General features: G+C 43.5%; 1 protein-coding gene across 1 annotated transcript in view; it reads right to left on the bottom strand.

Annotated features, from left to right (window-relative positions):
* Positions 1-11,234: 11,234 nt before the first annotated feature.
* Positions 11,235-20,160, bottom strand: part of LOC130129894 (nucleolar protein 4-like) — a 14,772-nt gene continuing 5,846 nt past the window's right edge. Inside the window, exons 5-8 of the mRNA XM_056299579.1 lie at positions 19,916-20,104; positions 13,813-13,926; positions 13,109-13,346; positions 11,235-11,482 (exon numbers count right to left, since the gene is read on the bottom strand). Coding sequence (XP_056155554.1) covers positions 11,235-11,482; positions 13,109-13,346; positions 13,813-13,926; positions 19,916-20,104 — 789 coding nt within the window. The remainder of the gene's footprint in view (positions 11,483-13,108; positions 13,347-13,812; positions 13,927-19,915; positions 20,105-20,160) is intronic.

Raw genomic sequence — 20,160 nt, 5'->3', positions numbered from 1 at the left:
GCAGTCATTGGGCGGCAGGTGGGGAGACACCCTGGACAGGCCGCTAGGCCATCACACACACACACACACACACACACACACACACACACACACACACACACACACACACACACACACACACACACACACATACCTAGGGGAAATTTAGCATGGCCGAGTCACCTGACCTACATGTCTGGACTGTGGGAGGAAACCCACGCAGCCAACTCCACACAGAGGACGACCCCCAAGGTTGGACTACCCCGGGGCTCGAACCCAGGACCTTCTTGCTGTGAGGCGACCGCGCTAACCACTACGCCCCTAAAATAGAAAGTGAAATTTAAAAATAAATGTTTTATTTAAAAAGCACGTGCTAGTCGTACTCTTCATAGGCTTCATGAATATTACAGAATTGAAACGTCATCCCGGGTCGTCCTCTGTGGAGTTTGCATGTTCTCCCCGTGTCTGCGTGGGTTTCCTCCCACAGTCCAAAGACATGTAAGTCAGGTGAATTGGGCATACTAAATTGTCCCTAGGAATGAAAGGGTGTGTGTGTTGGCCCTGTGATGGCCTGGCGGCCTGTCCGGGGTGTCTCCCGCCTGCCGCCCAGTGACTGCTGGAATAGGCTCCAGCATCCCCACGACCCTGAGAGCAGGATAAGCCGTTAAGATAATGGATGGATGGATGAAATGAATGATTGTTGACGCAATGTTACTAATTATGTCTAACTCTTGCATCACAACCCATTAGAAAATAGTTATTTGTAAACAGTTAATCATACAGTTACTGAATTTATGACTAACAATGGCTGACGAGTCTTTGCATACTATACAAGGCTAAACAAGTTTTGTTTTTTATCAACAAAACTGAAAAGATGTTGAAGGCCTCTCGCTCCAAGCTTTCAACAGCATGAAAAAAAAGCAACATTTTATTTTTCCCCCTCAAAAAATTTCTCTTAGGGAAGGAACCAACGTGCTGCAGGGGTTCAATATAAGAGAAAGCCACATTTCTACACTGCGTCTGTGTACATCTATAGTTACTACTGACTTTTAGCTGTACAGTAGCCACACAGTAACCAGTAAGATTTATAGACGGGAAAGTTGACTGATAAGGAGACAAAATCAACCTGGCTCTAGATTTCCTGCATGGTTTTTATTGGTCAGTGGTCCACATAAAGTGCTTTGAATGATACAGCAGAATAAACCCACCACTTCAATAAGAGACATTTGACCTTTTAACTCGCACAAGGCACTTCTGTACCGATTGTCGCTCACTTTGTTGAAAATCCACACAGGCTTAATTTATGATTAACATCCTGTCCAGGGTGTCTCCTCGCCTGCCGCCGAAAGACTGCTGGGATAGGCTGCAGCATCTCCCGTGACCCTGAGAGCAGGGTAAGTGGTTTGGATAATGGATGGATGGCTCCACTGTATTAAAACACTTAAAGCTATCCAACAGATAATTTTGCAGCACCTAGCTTCCCAATTTGTTTACCCGTGGAAAGTCATCTTGGCACACATGCCTTTTTTCAAGCTATTGAACCTTCACACAGTTCACTAAACCATACAACAGTGTTTTAATACTGGGCCACTAAACATCTCCAGGAAACTAGTTGGGTTGAGTGTTTTGCTCACAGGCACCTGAGCAGTGCTTGTTAAAGGAAGGAAAAGGGGCATGGCTCTCTAAATCTGGCAGTGTACAGCCACCTTTGCGCTGGGCTAACAGACGGGACAACTCACAGTGAGGTTGAGCAAGCAGAACATCCTGCACCATTAAGGCTTGAGCTTCACGACTCATTGTTTACTAAAATAACTCGCTAACATCAGGATTTGCTATCCAGTCTGCCTATGAAAAGTGACACACGCATAACAGACATACCCTGTAATTGCTTTCGATCACGGTTTCGTTCGAATCCGAACAAAAACCAACCTGCTTCGAACGGACGCTGTGATTTGTAGCTGAATCAAACCCCTAAAGCCACAGCAAGACACAACACACAGTTGTCCGTTTGATAGATAGCACACCATTTTATTAGTATATTTAGCTTTGTGACGTACAGCTTGGGAGAAAACAAAAACAAAAGAAAAATGTCACAATTTTTTTTTTCAAAGTCTGAAAACATTTTAGTCTTAGCGGTGACATCACACACAAAAAAAAGCTCAGTTTTTCGATCATTGGTTTGTTTGTCATGGACCAGAGTGATATGTTCTTGTCGCTCAGCTAAACAACCACACCCATACTGCTCGCAAGTAGTCAACAAACAGAAGGGGAAAAAAATCTAGATTTTGTTTTTTTTTTCAATGTAATTTTTTTTCCTCGATCATTTTAAGTTGCTTCACATAAATTATCAACACTTTTCAAAGAATCAAAATATTTAGCCACAGGTACTGGAAAAAAGGTATCCACTGTTATATATAATAAACACAATAAATATAAAAAGAATCATTCTTGATATAATTCATATGGTATCAAAGAGAGAGGGAAATGGGCCTTCAGTTATAGATGCGTTTTACAAAAGTGATGTCCTTTTTTCCTGAGGTTGAATTTTTTTTCCATTATCTGCAGTTTAAAGTTTTGCTAAATATACTAATAGTCTAAGGAGACCCAACACAGGGTCTGGCAATGGCTTATCATTCACTGAGGAATTAGATCCACTGGATTGTGGTCACACCAGTAGGAGTTTACTGTGGCCCCGCTGGGACTTGTGTGCTGTAGAGCCAGCTGGGAGGCCAAAAGTCAGCCTCCTAAGCTAATACACACAACTCAACTAACCGCCCCCCTCCCACCCCCACCCGCCCGTCCCCCACCCAAACAATCTGTTTCTTAAAGAGATATCTGGACACTTTGGGGTGTTAGTTTGGTCATTTTTCTTCACTTGGCACTGGGTCACACCATGGGGGGGGGGGTGTTCATCACTTAATTGTTCTAAGTCCCGAGAAATGGCTCGCTAACATGCTAATGTTAGAATTCTGCCGCTGAAGCTGGCGATCATTAGAAACTGCTAACTAACTAGCTTGAACTGTTAGCATTCCTCTGTGAGATCCGATACATTAGCATCAGCATTTTCATGGGCATTGCCAACTGAGCGCTAACAACCCAGTCTGCCATTTCCAAGTGAGGTTAACTGGAAACTGAATGAAGAAATTCTTTCAAAACTCATCAGAAATGTGACAAGTGGCAGGTGAAGATAAATAACCAACCAAAATTCAGAATGTCAGTGTTGCACATTGACAATAGGTTCGAGTGTACCATGGTGAAAACTATTTTAACGCAGTCCCATTTCCCTTCAATGTGTAAGGAAGGAAGAATCAGATTAACTCAAAACAGAGTGGAGGAAGGGATAATGAGAGCAAGGGAATGATGAGAAGAACAAACCTAAAAAGGACAACCAAAAAGAAAAAAAGAAAAAAAATCGCAAAAATCTGTACATGTAAACATCACACTTCCACTGAGTCAAAATCATGAGGAGAATACAGGTTTCACATTGGTATTACTGAAGGTACAAAGCCCTGGCAGAAGAAAATCAAGACAATCAGTGTCTGGTACAAGTTAGGTGATGAGAGAGAGTGAGAGAGAGACAGAGCGAGAGAGACAGAGAAAGCAGAATCAAAATAAGACAAACAGAGGAGTCTAAAGTACCACCAAAAAGAAAAAGTCAAAGTAAAAACAGAAGCAATGGCTTAGGAAACCATTTTTGATTCGACAGAAGTAGCTGTACAACGCACCCTGATATAAAAATAAAACAAGCTCCGTTATTTTTTTTCTCCATTAGTTTTTGTTTTTGTTTTTGTCATTTTTTTATGTGTATAGATCTGTACATCTGTCTGAAGCAGACTGTTTTAAGAAGTGTGTGATCATTTGTGGGGACTTGACCAGCATCACAGCCAACCTTGTCTGGGGAAACTGCTCACAGATAAGCTTATGGTCTTACATCAAGCTATTTTTCCTGAATTCAAGTCTTCCCGAATACTAAACGGTAAGTAGAACCAGTTGCTAATTCCTGTGAAAAAAAAGTTGCAGTACAAATATCCGAAAAGCTTTAACTTCCTCGGTGAACATTTAAAGCTAAATATTTGTAAGTGCGCGGGAAAACCTGACAATTGAGCTGTGCTGGACGCACAATCCAAGCCAAACACCTCACCGGGTCTATTTCAGCCCTGACCAAGATGTCTGTGCTGTATAAAATCTTAAGGTCAGGAGGACACCATGACCTTTCTCTGGGCTCTTCCTCAATCCTCTGGCAGGAGATTTTCCACCGCAGAGGTTACAACCGTACAGATCAATACAGGATCACAACATGACAACCATATGGGTCTCTGCGGCCTAAATACATACACTTTGAAAATATGCCGTCATTTTGATTCGGAAATAAACAGTGTGGGATAACGCACTCAATGAGATCATTGGAAAAACAGTGCAAAGCACACAGGGTTGTATGATTCTCCTGATGCAATGCTAATTATACCTCATTGTGCATTGTCCCTTGCTTTACAGCTGAACACCGCATCCTCGGCAACAAACTATTCCTGAAAAACCTTCACCACATAGTAACCTTCCAGCTAGGCCTTAAGGATAGGACCTCTAAATGTTGGGCGCCAAAGCAGAGAAACTGACCATTAACTCTTGGCTGGTGGCTAGTGCCGAGTTCTCAGCCGGGTCACGACAGTCGCTGATGCCATCCCCCATGAGGCGCTGATGGGGGTCAAGTGTTGTATGTGTTGTAAAGGACTCATCTTCCTGAAGAGAGCCGGGATGCTGGCCAAGCGCAGCGCTGCTGCTGCTGTTGTCTTAACGACTAAGATGACATCCTTGTTTGGAATGTGCTGTATAGTAGGCATACAGAGCAAGATGTTGGAATATTGTACAAAGTATATATTTTCGGGAAAAAAGACCACTTTTACTCACACTACAAAATATGTCTATAAAATAATCATATCCAGAAGAATCAGAACATTGATAATAATCGTATGACAATAAAAAATAGAAATCAGACAGAAACGTGTCAGAGTTAGCGACAGGAGAAGGAGTTTCGAGTAAGAACGTCCTGATTATGGCTAAAAACACACATTGTTCTCCCAGCTCGTCCAACTGTATACAACAGCTGCACTCAGAGAAAAGGAATGGAAATCAAACAGTGAGCAAATTACACCTTTCAAAAGATTGTCATTTGCCTATTATACAGTTGGTATTGTTTTTAATGAGATGTTCTGCACCTGCCTGGTTGTATGCTTAACAAATCTGGGCCTGAAGACGCCTGAAGAAACCCTAGAAGTGCCCTCTCCAAGGCTCAATGAAGCCGTCTAACATGCGTGACTCAACGGAAAAGTGCCGAGCTCCACCCACACTGGTCACAACACAGAATTGAGCCATTTTTCAAAGCAGCTGAAAGGAGTCCCAACTCCGGTCGCCCCAAGCGTGTTACCTGGAGATGATCAATGGCAACACAAAAACGTTTGCTTCACTCTCGCCAGAAGTAAGATAAAAGCACGTCTGTGTTGTCGAACTCATGGGGTTTCTGTAGTGCTTGGCAGGACCAGGCATCCCCAGCTAACGTCAGGAGCAGCTTCAGAGAGCGGGTTTTGCCAAGGGGTTGCTGATTGTGAAAATACAAAGAATAAAGCCCCAGAGGTTTTAACCAGAGAGGGCAGGGAGCGAGAGGGGCTACTTACAGCGAGAACTCCCTCATGTCTCACAGGGTTCCCCAACCGAGTGGTCTCGGGAGCCCGAGTCATCGACACATACTCGTACCCCTATCCACTGCGGCCCTCGATGGACCGGCCCCGCGACCTCTCAAATTCAGGCCACTGAGTTGTTGTTTAAAACCCTCCGAATACCAACAAGAAAGTCATTCCCATCTGCGAGAGCTTACTAGAGTCACACTGAATTGTCCCTTGTCTATATTACAAATGCATCTCCATCACAGTCTGCTTCATTTCTTTCCTCTGAAAGACCCCCCCCCCCCCACACTGCTGACCTTAAACGAAAAAAGAGAAAAAGAGAATACCACTTTGATCCGAGGGACCTGGAGAGCATTGTGAGACACACACACACACACACACACACACACACACACACACACACACACACACACACACACACACACACACACACACCGTAAGAGGCAGCAATAACGGGGAGCAGGTATAGATGGAGAGAGAGAAAGGAAGAGAGACGCAGACAGTAGTAGACTGTCTAAATACATCACCGTTGTTAACACGCTTGCTTTGACAAGACACACATCAGTAGCATTAACAGCGTTAGTGACGATATCTGCAGCTGACAGCGTCATACAACAGGTGGGGGTTGGACCCGTTTTCGGGTGTGTGCAAACAGACTCCAGGTCCCACAGGCAGGCAAGCAGAACTAAGAGGGAACCAACCAAGTGGACATTTATTTCAAAATAACCTCCAGTAGTCGTATGGGCATAACCCGGGATGGCAAAAACTCATGAGAAAACATCCTAAAAGAGTACCAAACTCCAAACCCAACCGATCGTTGGCAGTATTACAGAACACAGTGAGAAGCAGCGAGGAGTAGAGCAGGATGGGTTGCCTTTGTCACCCACACAAAACGAGACCAAGATTAACACAGGGCATTTTCTGCAACCCTCACGACTCAAAATAATACAAAAATTCCTGAAATTGTGAATTTGTAGAAAAGGACAGGATCGTCTGACTTTTTTTAAGTGTCAGCACAAAAAAAAATGCACTGCAATTTGCGGATACCTCAGGAAGTCACTCGTCTAAAGCTGAGAAATGGAAAAGAAAAAATATCTTTTTAAATTTACGAAGAAATATATCTGCAGATTGGCGATCTTAAAGTCGATTTCCATGAAATAATCTTTTAGCTATTATTTTAGTGGGTGAAATAAATGTCAGCTCTTCCCCCTGATAAAGTGACACAAACGGAAATGAAGAGCACTAAACTAAGTACAAAACATAAGGTGGGAAATTCTCACCAAGTGTGCTCTGAGCCTCCTGGTCTGACCCTCATGACATCACCGACCCCTCCTTCTCTCCTACTCCTCGTTAAACATACAGGACTAGGTAAATTGGGTCATTTTTTGTTGTTGCATATTTGTCTTGAATTTGTCACGTCATTCATCAATGCACTCCAAACCAACAGGCTGAATGAAACTGAGCTTTCCACCTCGTAAAAGAGAGGGGGGGGGGGGAATCACATCTATTTCCTGCATCTAATCTCTCATTTTCCATAAATAAAATAACTTGCATTTCTTTATTTCCCAAGGTTTCAAATCTTAACGTCAATGTGGTGGCCTTGACAATGCATGTGGATGTAAATCAGTAGAGGTGTGATTAAGGTTTTTGGGTCCAGATGTAGACTTTTGTGGGTGCACTGTGTGCGCATTGCTGTTATGTCTTCATGCACTCTGAGTATGTGTGTGTGTGTGTGTTTGTGCGATGTCCACACTTGTGGAGTGACTGGCTCCAATTTACACGAGTTCTCTAATCAGTAACTCAACGTTGGTGGGCCATCAAGTGTGTACAATGCAGATACTAAGGGGATTTCACCATCTGACCATGACTGTGGGTTAAGCAGATGCAGTGCTGGTAGTTTTACCAAGAACGCCAAACGGTCATGTGACCAGGGAATGCTATGATTATCTAATGCATTGCAAAACAAATCCCCTCATCATTTCCGTTCTTTTCGTCTTCTCAGGTCACATGACTCATTTCAGCAGTGCAAGTTGGGGGGTCCCACCTGGGAAAAATACACACTCGCACAAAGAGAGACCCCCCATCCTCAAATCACACATGACTGTTAATTCGCTCAGTGTGCAAAAAGGGAGCAAATTACAGTGACATGACTATGACCACAGTAGGAACACAACAGAAGCGACAGTTAAACCCTCGGCAGGGCACCTGTTTTCTGGAGGGAAAATGAGCTGCATTCATTTTATTCCTCCATTCATTTCAAAACACTGAACCACTCCTAAAAAAAAAAAAACCTGAATGCAAGGAGACAGCTGGATCCAGAGCCCTGTATTTGGAAGGACGGCGGTCCTGAAGACACAGGATCGGTTGAGCAGGCTCTCTCACAATGTTTAGTAAAGCGAATTTAAACAGGAAACAAATACAAGTCCACGTAGGAAAGACGACTTTTGGCATCACCCTGAAGCTGAACTATCACGGAGCAACGAAATTAAGTCAGGGTGCAAAAATTGACTCACTGGGAAAACATAACTGTTACAACTCTTTTAGAGAGAAGGCTCCGGATATGCTCAGAACAGGACAACAATTACACCACACAAAATGCATTGACAATTTCAAGCCTCCTCTTCCCCCCCCCCCATCCACAAAAAAAATAATCTCAAAATTAATTATTTTCATTTCGAAGTAATCCTCTGCAACCATATGCGTCACTCCCCGGTAAGCGTCAAACTTAATCCAGTTGAACCACAAAATCATGCAATTAAAGCACCAGTTAATTAATACTATGATACATACACTGCCCCCCTTCCGCCACTGCCACAAAAATAAGAACTTTTTTGGAGGTTCAAATGTGTATTTGTAGTCCTGCTCTCAAACATCCTTCAGAGGCTTCGAGTCACAGCAAACATCACTCCCTTGGTACCTCCCGGGGATGCAAAAGTTGGAAGAAAAGGAAAGCGAAAGAATCAAAGAACTGAGGAAAGATCAACCATCGTTCCATAGAAAAGACAGACCCAAGCACTAGTAAGAGTTTTCAAAATCATCAGAACTTAACCAGCCCGAATGCCAGAAAGTTAGAGATATCTGCAATGGATGGATGGATGGATGGGTTGATGGATGGATGGAAAGATGAGCGGATGGTGTGCATGCGTGTGTGTTTATGCCCTAAAAGAGTTAGATTATTATCAAAGTTCCAAGGTCGTTTTCCTGAAGTCCATGTCTGGGTTGGTTTAGCTTTGTTACAGTGGAGTTTAAGGTTAAAGTTGAGGTTGCAGGTTGGTTGGTTGGTTGGTTGGTTGGTTGGTTGGTTGGTTGGTTGGGTTTTGCAGGGCGTCCTGGCTAGTTTTAACGCCCGGCTTTGTTGAGGTTTCAGGTCTATGGCAGAAGGTCCGGTTCTGTATAGCAGCAGCAACATGAAAGTCCATCAATATAATCATAGTAATAACAATAATAACAATAATAGTAATGGCCATCTCAAAGAGTCTAACAGACAAACACAGTAAGATAGAGCTGCCCCCCCCACCCCCACCTCTGGTGCAATCCAATATCTCAGACCAGATAACACTGGCCTGGACTGGAGTCCGGCTTAAGCCCAGCTAGGGAGGAGAGGAGAGGTGGATGAGGAGGAAAGGAGAAGAGGTATAGGTCCACAAAAAGAGGTGTAGATTAGGTCCAGTGAAAAGAGAGAGAGGAGGAAAAGGATGGATTTTAGAAGACCCCATCCCAGAGAGAGAAAGAGATAGAGAGAGAGTGAGCGAGAGAGAGAGAAAGGGGGGGAGAGGGGGGGATAGCTGTGGAGAGGTGGTGTTATGCAGGATTTTGAGGTTGTTGTTGGCATTAGAATTAGATTTGCAAAATAATAATAATAACCAGGGGGTAAAACTTCCATCAGAAATCCACATTTATCTACCCCCCTCCCTTTGAGAATTACCCCTACAGATATTCTCCTTATGCCCTCCCCTTTAAGGATAAAGAAACCTCCCACAGACCCCCCACCCCCACCCCCCCCCCGGTCCTTCAAACGTTGATTCTTCTCAAGTCTTCCAGACCAACTGATTATATACAGCAGCACGCAAACGAACCCGCACAAACAGTAGTTTGTTTTTTTTCTTTTAAAGATTTCAGTGTTTGAAAAGTCAAGTTTACAACATGAGTCTCTGAAATGCTTTAAATGTTGCGATCTTACAGGTCTTTGCGCAGTGTTTTTTTTCGACTAAAAAAAAATTCTTGAAGACATCGGGTGGTACTAGAAGTAAACTGGCTTCTGGTGCGAATGTCACCATTCACGTGTGTGTGTGTGTGTGTGTGTGAGAGGAATCAAACTTGGAATTGGCAGATCTGATCTGAGGTATATCCTGGTGGTCAACATGGCGTTCTGAATGCATAAATAGCAAGTTGCTCCCTGGATAAAAGGGGTGGGGTTGGGTGGGGAGAGTTAAGGGTGACGTTTTAGGGGAAGTTGTTCGGGTGAGGGGAAAAAGTGCTATAGGATACAGAGAGCTTATATACAAGCGAGCACAAAAAAGTGACCTCTCCTCTTCCCCCCCTCCCCCGACCAAAACAAAACTTTTTTCCTCTTCCTTCATTTTCAGTGTTTTTGTCCTCCGGCCCCTCAAGACCAAAGTTGGGCCGAGCCTTTCCGAAAGGTAGCGCTATCTTTTAAGATAAGTCAAACCGCTTCTTTTTCAGTCACATAGGAAATGAAACAAAAGCAAACATTTACAGGACCCCCCCCCCCAAAAAAATTAAATCTTCGATCGAAAGCATTCGTTTAACAAACAGTTTTACTACTACCACTTATTCAGGGAGTCATCGTTTCTTCTTCTTTGTTTAAATCATTATGATGTGAGGACAGCATTAGCCAGGGCATCCGCCAATCACAATTCCCAGCACTGCACCTTCCTGGGAGCAATCCAGAAAAAAAAAAATCCATTCCCCTCCTCCACCCACCGGGGGCTCCGTGTCTCCTCTCAACAACCCTGCCGGCCACTTAGTTCCTCCTCCAGCCAGCGTCACTCCTTCCTCCTCATCTTCCTATCCTGAACTCGTGCTCTCTCCCCTCTCCTCCTCCCTCCTTTGCTCTGAGTGCTGTGTTGATTGTGAGGAGCTTCCAGAAGAGAGCGGAAGAAAGGTGCGAGGAAGAGAATGGTGTCCTCTTAAGAGTACGAGTGCTCTCTCCTCTTTCATTTCTCCATTTTCAATTTTCTCTTTTCTCCCCACTCTTGACAAATATGGCGAGGGGAGGGGGTGTAAAGGAGCAGCCTGTCCCCTACCCTCTCCCCTATGTTCCTCCTCTCTCCGCTCTGCGAAAAAGATTAGGAGAAAAAAAATGACCTCAGTCTCCCAAGCCATTCCCCCTCTCTCCCCAGTAAAGCAACGGAGCAAGAGAGGAGGACAACCAACCTCAGCCGACAAATCCCAATTTCAAGGAAGAGGGAAAAGAGGAGGTCTCGTATTTTTGACGTCATCAAAGTGTGACAGAAGAGGGAGAGACAAAGAAACAATTACAGGAGAGCATGTAGGGTGGTGTGTGTGTCTGTGTGTGTCTGTGTATGCGTGTGTGTATGTGTGTATTCCCCCAAATCAGTTTTGCTGCAGGATGAGATTCTCCAGCTCATCCGCGGAGCGAAGCAGGAAGGCAGCCGACTCCCGATAACCGGCGATCAGCTGACGCACGGCCGTGATCTCCGGTTGGCTGAGCTGGGTGGATGCCCCGCCGCCTCCCCCACCTCCACTGCCACGCCCACCCAGGCTATTATTGGTGGAGACTGCAGAGGAAGAAGAGTTGTTGTTGTTGGAGGCCAGAGATTTCATGCTGAGGTCTGTAGGGCCTGGCATGCACACAGACAGACAGACAGATATTGAATATAAGTATTGTATGGCATAAACACAAATATGTATGACACCCACTGTGTAGGTCAGGTGAATCGGCCGTACTAAATTGCCCCTAGGTTTGAATGTGTCGGCCCTGTGATGGCCTGGTGGCCTGTCCAGGGTGTCTCCCCACCTGCTGCCCAATGACTGCTGGGATAGGCTCCAGCATCCTACGACCCCGGTTGGGATAAGCGGCTTGGCTAATGGATGGATGGATGGACCCACTGTGTACCATTTTCTTTTTCCCATTGTGAACCTGTTGCTGCATTTTGGCAGGCAGGGTGTGGTTTGGGCACCGATTTGGCAGCAGGGAAATGTAGTTTTAGCTTATATAGGAAATTACTAACACCCCTGTGTCATTAACTTTTCTGCCAGTGTGTGTGTTTGAGCAGCATGAGGGAAGAGCCTGGGAGAATGTGGACTCTGTCGGTTGAGAGGCTAACTGATCATGACAACAGTTGAATTATTGCCTGTTGCCTCTGACTGGGGGTTTTATTAAGCCTGTGGACTGCATCCTGAAAAGCGAATCTGAACTGGTTTTACTGCCGGGCTTTAAAGGGACCCGCTTGTGTATAAACCCTTCAAGTTGGATTTCTATTTCTAGTGTATCTCTGAACTTTATCAAATACTCCTAACACACTGAATTTTCTGAGTCTATCTGACATTCACACCATCCTTTAAATAGAATTTCACTGAATTTATATTTTAACTTTACACACTTCCTCAATCCAAGCCGCTTATCCTGCTCTCGGGGTCGCCTATCCCAGCAGTCATTGGGCGATAGGCGGGGAGACACCCTGGACAGGTCGCCAGGCCATCGCAGGGCCGAGACACACACACGCACGCGCGCACACTCACACACATTCACACCTAGGGACAGTTTAGTATGGCCGATCCACCTGACCTACATGTCTTTGGACAGGCTTATTTGTCTTATAATGATTCTTTACTTGTAATTATAATCTAGATATGAACAGATATTTACAGAAGGCCCACATCACCTGGAAATCTTTAAATTTCTCAGGTTATGTGTACATAGGATAAGCAGCTTGGATAATGGATGGATGGACACTTCCTCAATTTTGTTCTTATTATTAAATTGTGAATAAGACCTCTGTGCTTGGTCCATGAGTCCCATGCCAAGTCTAATGTGAAAAACTACCTAGGAGACGAAATAGAGCCCGATACTGACTGATTCCCTTTAGCTGAAATTTACTGAAGACGTCCAGACTGAGTGTCCTGCCTGTTGTTATAACAACTATACAACTCTGTAATTTTAATTTCGTTTTAACTTGTCATCCAACTCTCACAGCAATTTAATGCTGAAGTCCTTCTGTGTGGATTCAATCAGATAAAACGCTCTACCATTAAATGCTCCGATTCTCTCAAACACACATCTAATTGTTTTTTTTTTTTAGCAACAACTGACTCCATCTCTTCCTCTCTTATTGCAGGTACTCTGGTGCCATTGTACTAGCTGTCAGTGTCTCTCCATTTCCTCATTACAGTTCTCCTGTCTCCTCTCCTCTGACTTCTATCTCACTCTGTCTGTCTCTCTATTTCATGCTCTCCCGTTTCCTCACCATTACTCTGAGCAGCGGTGGCGGCGGTCGTCAGGGAGACAGGATGTTGTATGGTGCTGCCCAGGCCGGCGTATCCACGGTAACCGTAGTTGAGACTTGCGCCGTTGATGTAGAGCTGGGCATCCTGGGAGGAGAAGGCGGAGGCGGCAAGCGAATAGGCGGAGTGGGCCAGGGATGCCGGCTCTCTCAGGCTCCCCCCTCCGCCGGCCGAAGACTTGTCCAGAGAAATCTGCTCATCCTAGGAGGAGGAGAACAGGAGAGGTTTCAGACCAACGGACACCACACAGGGAGCAGGGCTGTGTGATGGTCAGAGATACCACACTTCAACTGGGCAACCTGGGCTCAGGCCAGCACCTTGTAAAGCATTGATCCTGGTACTATTGCGTGGCCTTAAACGAAACACAATCAGATCTCAAGCTGCTGCTCCTTGGTTTTTTTCTCAATCGTTTCCATTGGCTTCCAACATTAACACAAAATGATTAGATACAAGCAAAGTCAGATGCATGAAATTGATCTGAAATCTCCTGCTAGCACAACCCAACAACCACCCCAATACACACATCCCATACACATCCACTGACAACATGTTTGAAAGGAGCCATAAAGGACAAGCTCTCTCTCTCTCTCACACCCACACACCCACACACAGTAAAGCTCATAGTTTTCCTCCAACGTGTATAAATGCCACAGACACACGGACGTACGTGATAGGCTTCCAGACGCATCCTCTTGGCGGCCTTGCGTGACTCACTCTCGCAGGCGGCAGCCAGGATGTTCTCAGCCATGGCTGAGGTCAGATGAGGTGGAGTGGGACGCGTCTAGAGATAAGACAAAAACATTATATACGTAAATAACGGCTGGGTTAGTAAAATAAATAAAAAATGTGTTAGACCAAAATATGGCAATATCAATATCTAGGAGAATTTTGTGCGGCCAGTGTTGTCAGATAAGGTGTTTTAATGTATGCAAGTCTCCAGGAGACATAGCAGGGTGGAGATAGGAGATAGATTTTGTAATTCTTGACTGAATATTCTAAACTTTCATTTATTTGGATATCTTGTAATTTCAGTTCTAGACTGGTTTAAATTATTTATCATAGTGAGTATCACAACCAAAAGCTCAACTGTTATAACCTCTCTTACTCCTCATGTGCTGTCATTTACCTTGTTTCACCTTGTCATTCAACTGAATATCTGTTGTTGTTTTTATTTGCCACCATGCCTCATTTCTTTCTCTCTTTTCTGTGAATTTTGACCATATGACTTCCAAGTTTGGATAGTGTTCTTAAGCTCTGGAAAAGTTAGTTTGTCAAGAAAAGCAACTTGCATTTCTCATTCACATTTTCTCACTTGGCAGACACATTTATCCAGAGCGACCAACAAGTGAGTCATCAATTAAGAGACAGAGTCGCGTCAACCTACAGGCATCTAAATAGTAATCCTATTACTGCCAAGAATGCAAGTAATATAGTGTTCTATCAGTGTAAGAGTACAAGAGGTAGACCACCAATAGTGACGGAAAAAAAAGGGGATTAAAAATTAACCGGACAATGCCAAAGATCGATATGACAGTCAAGCTTACAGACCATCTGGATCTAGGTACACCTGGTTTTAGGCTGTTCTTGAAAGAGGTAAATCCGTGTCTCTGATGGAAGCGGTGAGCTCATTCCACCATTTTGGGGCCAGGTGAAACAAAAGTCTGGACCTAGAGGTTGGACAAAGACAGCAGCCTTCCAGCTGCAGGGGCGGAGCTAGACGTCGCAAACATCCAGGGCTTAGCCCAACTCTAGGGGGGGGCGGGGGCATGCTCCCCCAGCAGTTTTTAAATTTTTTTTTTTTTTACAAATTTATAACAGCTATATGCACTATTTTTCAAGTCATTTGAGATAAAAGAATGCCTAAAAATCCATACATAATTTGGGAAAAACAAAAACTATCCCGTGTAGAGCCTACATCATATTTTGTATCTTATTGTTCTCCAACTTTCTTCATCATCCTGAAACCACAACACAACAAATGTGGAGGATGACTTATTTTCACTCTTGCCACCTAAAAAGAGGCAGAATTGTCTGATGTTATTATTTTAAACTTACATAACCTAGGTAGGGTCGGAATTTGGTGTAAACAGCATTACTAATCTTGAAACCTATTTTTGTTATATGATGGAGAGTTCACAGGATGACTTCATAGCTGACAAATCTGCTACATTTGAATCCATGCCATAATATACACATCTGGCCTGCTCTAATTGCAGATCAAGGATCCCCAGCAATGCCAAGTAAATGTGGTCTTCAATACTCAATTAAATATTAGGCCAACGGAGGAACATTTACTCAAATTATATTAGATTTCTTTAGGGAATAGCATAGCAGGATTAACAACATGGGCATATATTATTATTTTACAGTACTTTCTTTGATCTACTCCCGGTCCGTTGCTTCTCTTTTCCTTCTTCCTTGTCCATACATACATGATACACATATTTTTAGATTCAGTGTGACTTACACTTTCCAAGAATACAACCAGAATGAGAATCAGTTTATTTGTGCCAAGTGTGTGTCGGCCTACACATACAAGGAGTTTGACTCCGGTTCCTCTGCTGCTCTCCATGTACTTACACAGAATAGACATACAGCTAAAACAAAGACAACAAGATAAACATAAACATTTAACTACTTAGTACAGATAAATATGTATATAAAAATTATATTATAAAAATAATGTTATAACAGGAAGACAACAGTGCAATGGCGCAGACTGCAAAGATGCTGGGATAAATATGTTAACAGGTTACTTTATATACAATTATGTCGGATGTCCATCGCAAATAAACGTCCATAAATCTGCTTAGAAATCAGAGAAAAAAAAAGAAGCTCCATATAACTCCAGAACTTGCCTGGGAATCATCACGTTTCAAAGTTTTCTTCAGTATCAAAGCAATCCAGTGATAGTTGTCAGTACATCCAATGGTACATAGCAAACAGGAACTTAAATTAGCTAGTTAAGCATACTTAATTTTCCAAAAATGTCAACAAATACAGGCTAAAAAAAAAAGAAAGAAAAGGAGCTCATGTTGTAGCCAGCTGTGGGTTAATCTATGGCAACATATTTCGTGTTACTTGGAACATTTTAGTTTATATCTACTCATATAAGTGAAGACTTAACATTTGATGTAACATTAGCCAATAAAGTTGCTAACACTATCCGTCGCCTACGGCATACTGGATGCAAGAAAATTTGACAGCAGCGTAATTTATTTGACTGACAACCGTTTAACAAATAATTATTTGGTGTCGGAGAGGGGTGGCACGTCTGTGTATTTGATGCGATTGCATTTAGAGCAGATTTGGAGCATGACAACGTTAGGGCGGACCTATAGATGGAGATATTTCCCCAATAGCAGAACTTTTGCTCCATTGATTTGCTAGTCCAGTCAGCGAGACTGAGGGGAAACGACACAAAGTTCAAGTTATTTTAAAGACCTAAAAGATTCGGGGCTTTTGAGAAAACATTCGGAGATGGAGCCCAAGAAGAAGAAAGAAGGCAAGCAGGAACGGATTTGTTCATATGGACTTGAGGGTAAGTTGGTGCAGTTTGTTGAGCTGCTTGGAAAGTCAACAGCGAGGCTGTCAACCACCTGCTTGACAGCAGCCGGGACCAATAACGATAAAAAGAGAGGCAAGACATATGCATGCACATCATGTCAGGTTGAAAATCAAGCACACAGCATCGCTCTGGATTATTTCATCATGGCCAGATACATAGATATTACTTAGATTATTAATACTGAATTAATACAATCAAAGGAGCTTGAGGTTGAATTTTGGAATAGATGCACAAATTTAACAGCGATGTGAAGAAACAAAGACATTGGTCATTTGATCGGCAAAAAATGCATATCAACTGCTAATCTACTTTCTAAAGATCGCGTTTTTAATATTTTTTTCCGTATGGAGTTCCTTCAACCAAGCAAAGCTGACTTCTAATCTACTACTTTCGGCTGCTCCCGTTAGGGGTCGCCACAGCGGATCATCCGTTTCCATTTCTTCCTGTCTTCTGCGTCTTCCTCAAAGCTGACTTCTAATGACGTTGATTATTTCCAAATGACATCAGTTATACCGGAGGCAGTGTTATTTACCATTACCATTGGAGTCGTGGTGATGCAGACAATCTAGCTTTTCCTTATAAACCCATTTTATCTCCTTCTTATCCATAAACATGCCATACAAGACCCTCTCAGGTATAATTTGTATTCAAATTGACCACCGCCACAGAGTATAGGGGAGGTAGTACAGCTTCACCATATGGGGGCAGCAGAGAGCTTCTCATGAGTGCATCGGTGTGATGATAAGGATGAGACAGCCGGAGAAGGAGAAGCCTGTTGCTAGACAGATTCCACACAGCATCAGCATGTAAAGCACTATAAGAGCTACATTGGTAGCCATGGCTGAAGTCCTCCATCGTACACGTTTCTCACATTAGAACAAAACAGCAGCCACGGTGGAAGACACTGTTCACACCAAAAGTTCAAAATACTTCATCCAAAGAATTTTTCTTGGGACTGAAATACCAGCGCAGCACTGCCATATAAGAATCCCATCTCTGAGGTCATGACGCACGGGATTTTAAACTAATATAAATGCATGACATCATCTTTAGCAGGCAAGCTGAAGGGCAAACAGACCGAGGAGCTTTTGAAGTTTCTCATTAAGAATGTCGTTTTTTCCCCCTTGTTCATGCTGACTGCACTCATGCTGGGGCTCACATAGTCTTTAAATACAGGGTACATGCACATATGCAGACAGACTGCAGTCATTTCCCTTTCATAATCCAAGCGTAACAGAGTATACTAAAAGCTAACATTTCCCACAGTCTTTGCGAGTCATATGTTGTGTGACACCGGTACACTTTACTCACTTTGTCTCACTTGTTTCTCCATTTCTCGTTGTAAACAATGGTGCACAGACAACTACCTCCAACTGAATGTGGACAAGACAAAATAACTGGACATTACCACACCAAACACACCCATCACTGGACTTAACCCCATCTCCACCCACAGCAAGACAGTAGAACAGGTTAACAACTTCAAATATCTTGGACTCACTTTAGACAGTAAACTCAGCTTCGATCAACACATCACTGACATCCATAAATGAACCCAGCAGAGACTCCACATCATCCACAAGCTCAGAGCACTTCCTGTTGCCCTTCCCACCTCCTGTTATTTTATAAAAGCATAATCCAACCCATCCTGTTGTACTGTTCCCCCTGTTTCTACACCATGCTGACCATCTCCAACAAAAACAAACTTACCAGGGTCACACATGCTGCCTCCAAGGTCATCCACTCCCCTACACCCAACCTCTCAGACATGAAGGACAGAGCCATCACACGCCCTGCACTCACCATAGTGAATGGCACCAATCACCCCCTCAATCCATATTTTATACTACTGCCGTCAGGCCGCAGATGCAGGACTCTGAAATGGAGAAGAGCTCGCTTTGGCAGAAGTTTTGCCCCTTCTGCCATAGCAGCACTAAACAAACTGCCTCGCTGACCTCTAGCATAGAGTCAGATTTATCTGTGGGTGTGAGTGCATGTTATGTGTTTATGATTGTTATGTGTTTATCTATCGGTATGCATATCTACATGTTGAGGTGTGGTTATCTGTATGTTCTGTCCATGTACTGGCTGTGAAGACAAATTCCTTGCAGGACAATAAAGACTATCTAAATCTATCTATTCTCTGTCTCTGTCTCTGTCTCGGTCTCTCTCTCTCTCTCTCTCTCTCTCTCTCTCTCTCTCTCTCTCTCTCTCTCTCTCTCTCTCTCTCACACACACACACACACACACACACACACACACACACACACACACACACACACAGAGCTTAAAAACGTGATGTGTTCGATAACTCTTGGCAATTACCTGTGTTTATGTGAAGAACCGTGTGAGGAACACTGAGATGCTAAAAGTTCCTCATTATTGCAGAAATACCTGAGCGAGTATTGATTGCTGGGACTCACAAACGCAAACACAATCACGGTAATGCATGTCCTTAAGGGTATTATGGGTGCAACGGTTACCGATGCCATTTTGTTCTGACTGAAAAGTTATTTTCACAGCAGCATGGATACATTCGGCAGTGGAAACCAGGGGAAACCTAGGAAGACTGCCAACTATCTACCTGGTCGCTGCAGGAGTCAGAAAATGCTCAGCCATTTAGGTTAAATGTGAAACCTAAAACGAATTACTGTGTGTTTGTTCGGTGTGGTTTTGAGATAAACATACTGTACTAATTGGAAGGGAACATACTGAATATACTATTCTATTAATTACCTGATGTGACAAGCGTGATGGATTGAATGTGAATCAAAGCAAACGTTAAGATGAACAATGAACAATGGAGAAATACAGGTGGTCCTGACAGACAATAATACTGTTGATGATAATAATAATGATAATTACTGTACAAGCCATGTCTGCATTATTAATGTATGTCAATAACTACCCTTGCTGGTAGGATGCTGTTACTATACTAGTGCTACAGCTACTGTCACTAATACATACTATGCTAGTAATGCTCTTTAATTAACAATGTTAACAATTTTATCATCATTACTATTGTAGCACGAATTCAGGGGGCAGCTGGGAATCGAACCTGGGTTCCCCGCACCACAGGCAACTGCGCTAACCAGTCAACCAAAGGGTCCGACCCGTTAGCCAAGGGCTAGTAGGTCTACACATCCGTGGTTGTTACACTGTTACACTATATCCACTGGGTCCAATCCATTAAAAAACCCACCTCCATCCCATTCTTCTTCATGCGTCTGCAGGATTTGAGGTAGGTGCGGATGCGCTTGCGTGCACGTTCCTGGAACTCGGGGAACTGTCTGCTGCAGGACTCGATGATGGCCTGGATCTTTTCCTTAGGCTGCTTGGAGATGGGAACCATACGGTCCAGGTTTTCGTCCACAAACAAACGCACAAACATCTACAAGGAAATCATGTGACCATTAGTATATGAACTGGTACATATTGTATGTATGT

The sequence above is a fragment of the Lampris incognitus genome, chromosome 2, assembly GCF_029633865.1.
Source record: "Lampris incognitus isolate fLamInc1 chromosome 2, fLamInc1.hap2, whole genome shotgun sequence".
Lineage (NCBI taxonomy): Eukaryota > Metazoa > Chordata > Actinopteri > Lampriformes > Lampridae > Lampris > Lampris incognitus.
This window is presented reverse-complemented; position numbering and strand designations above follow the sequence as displayed.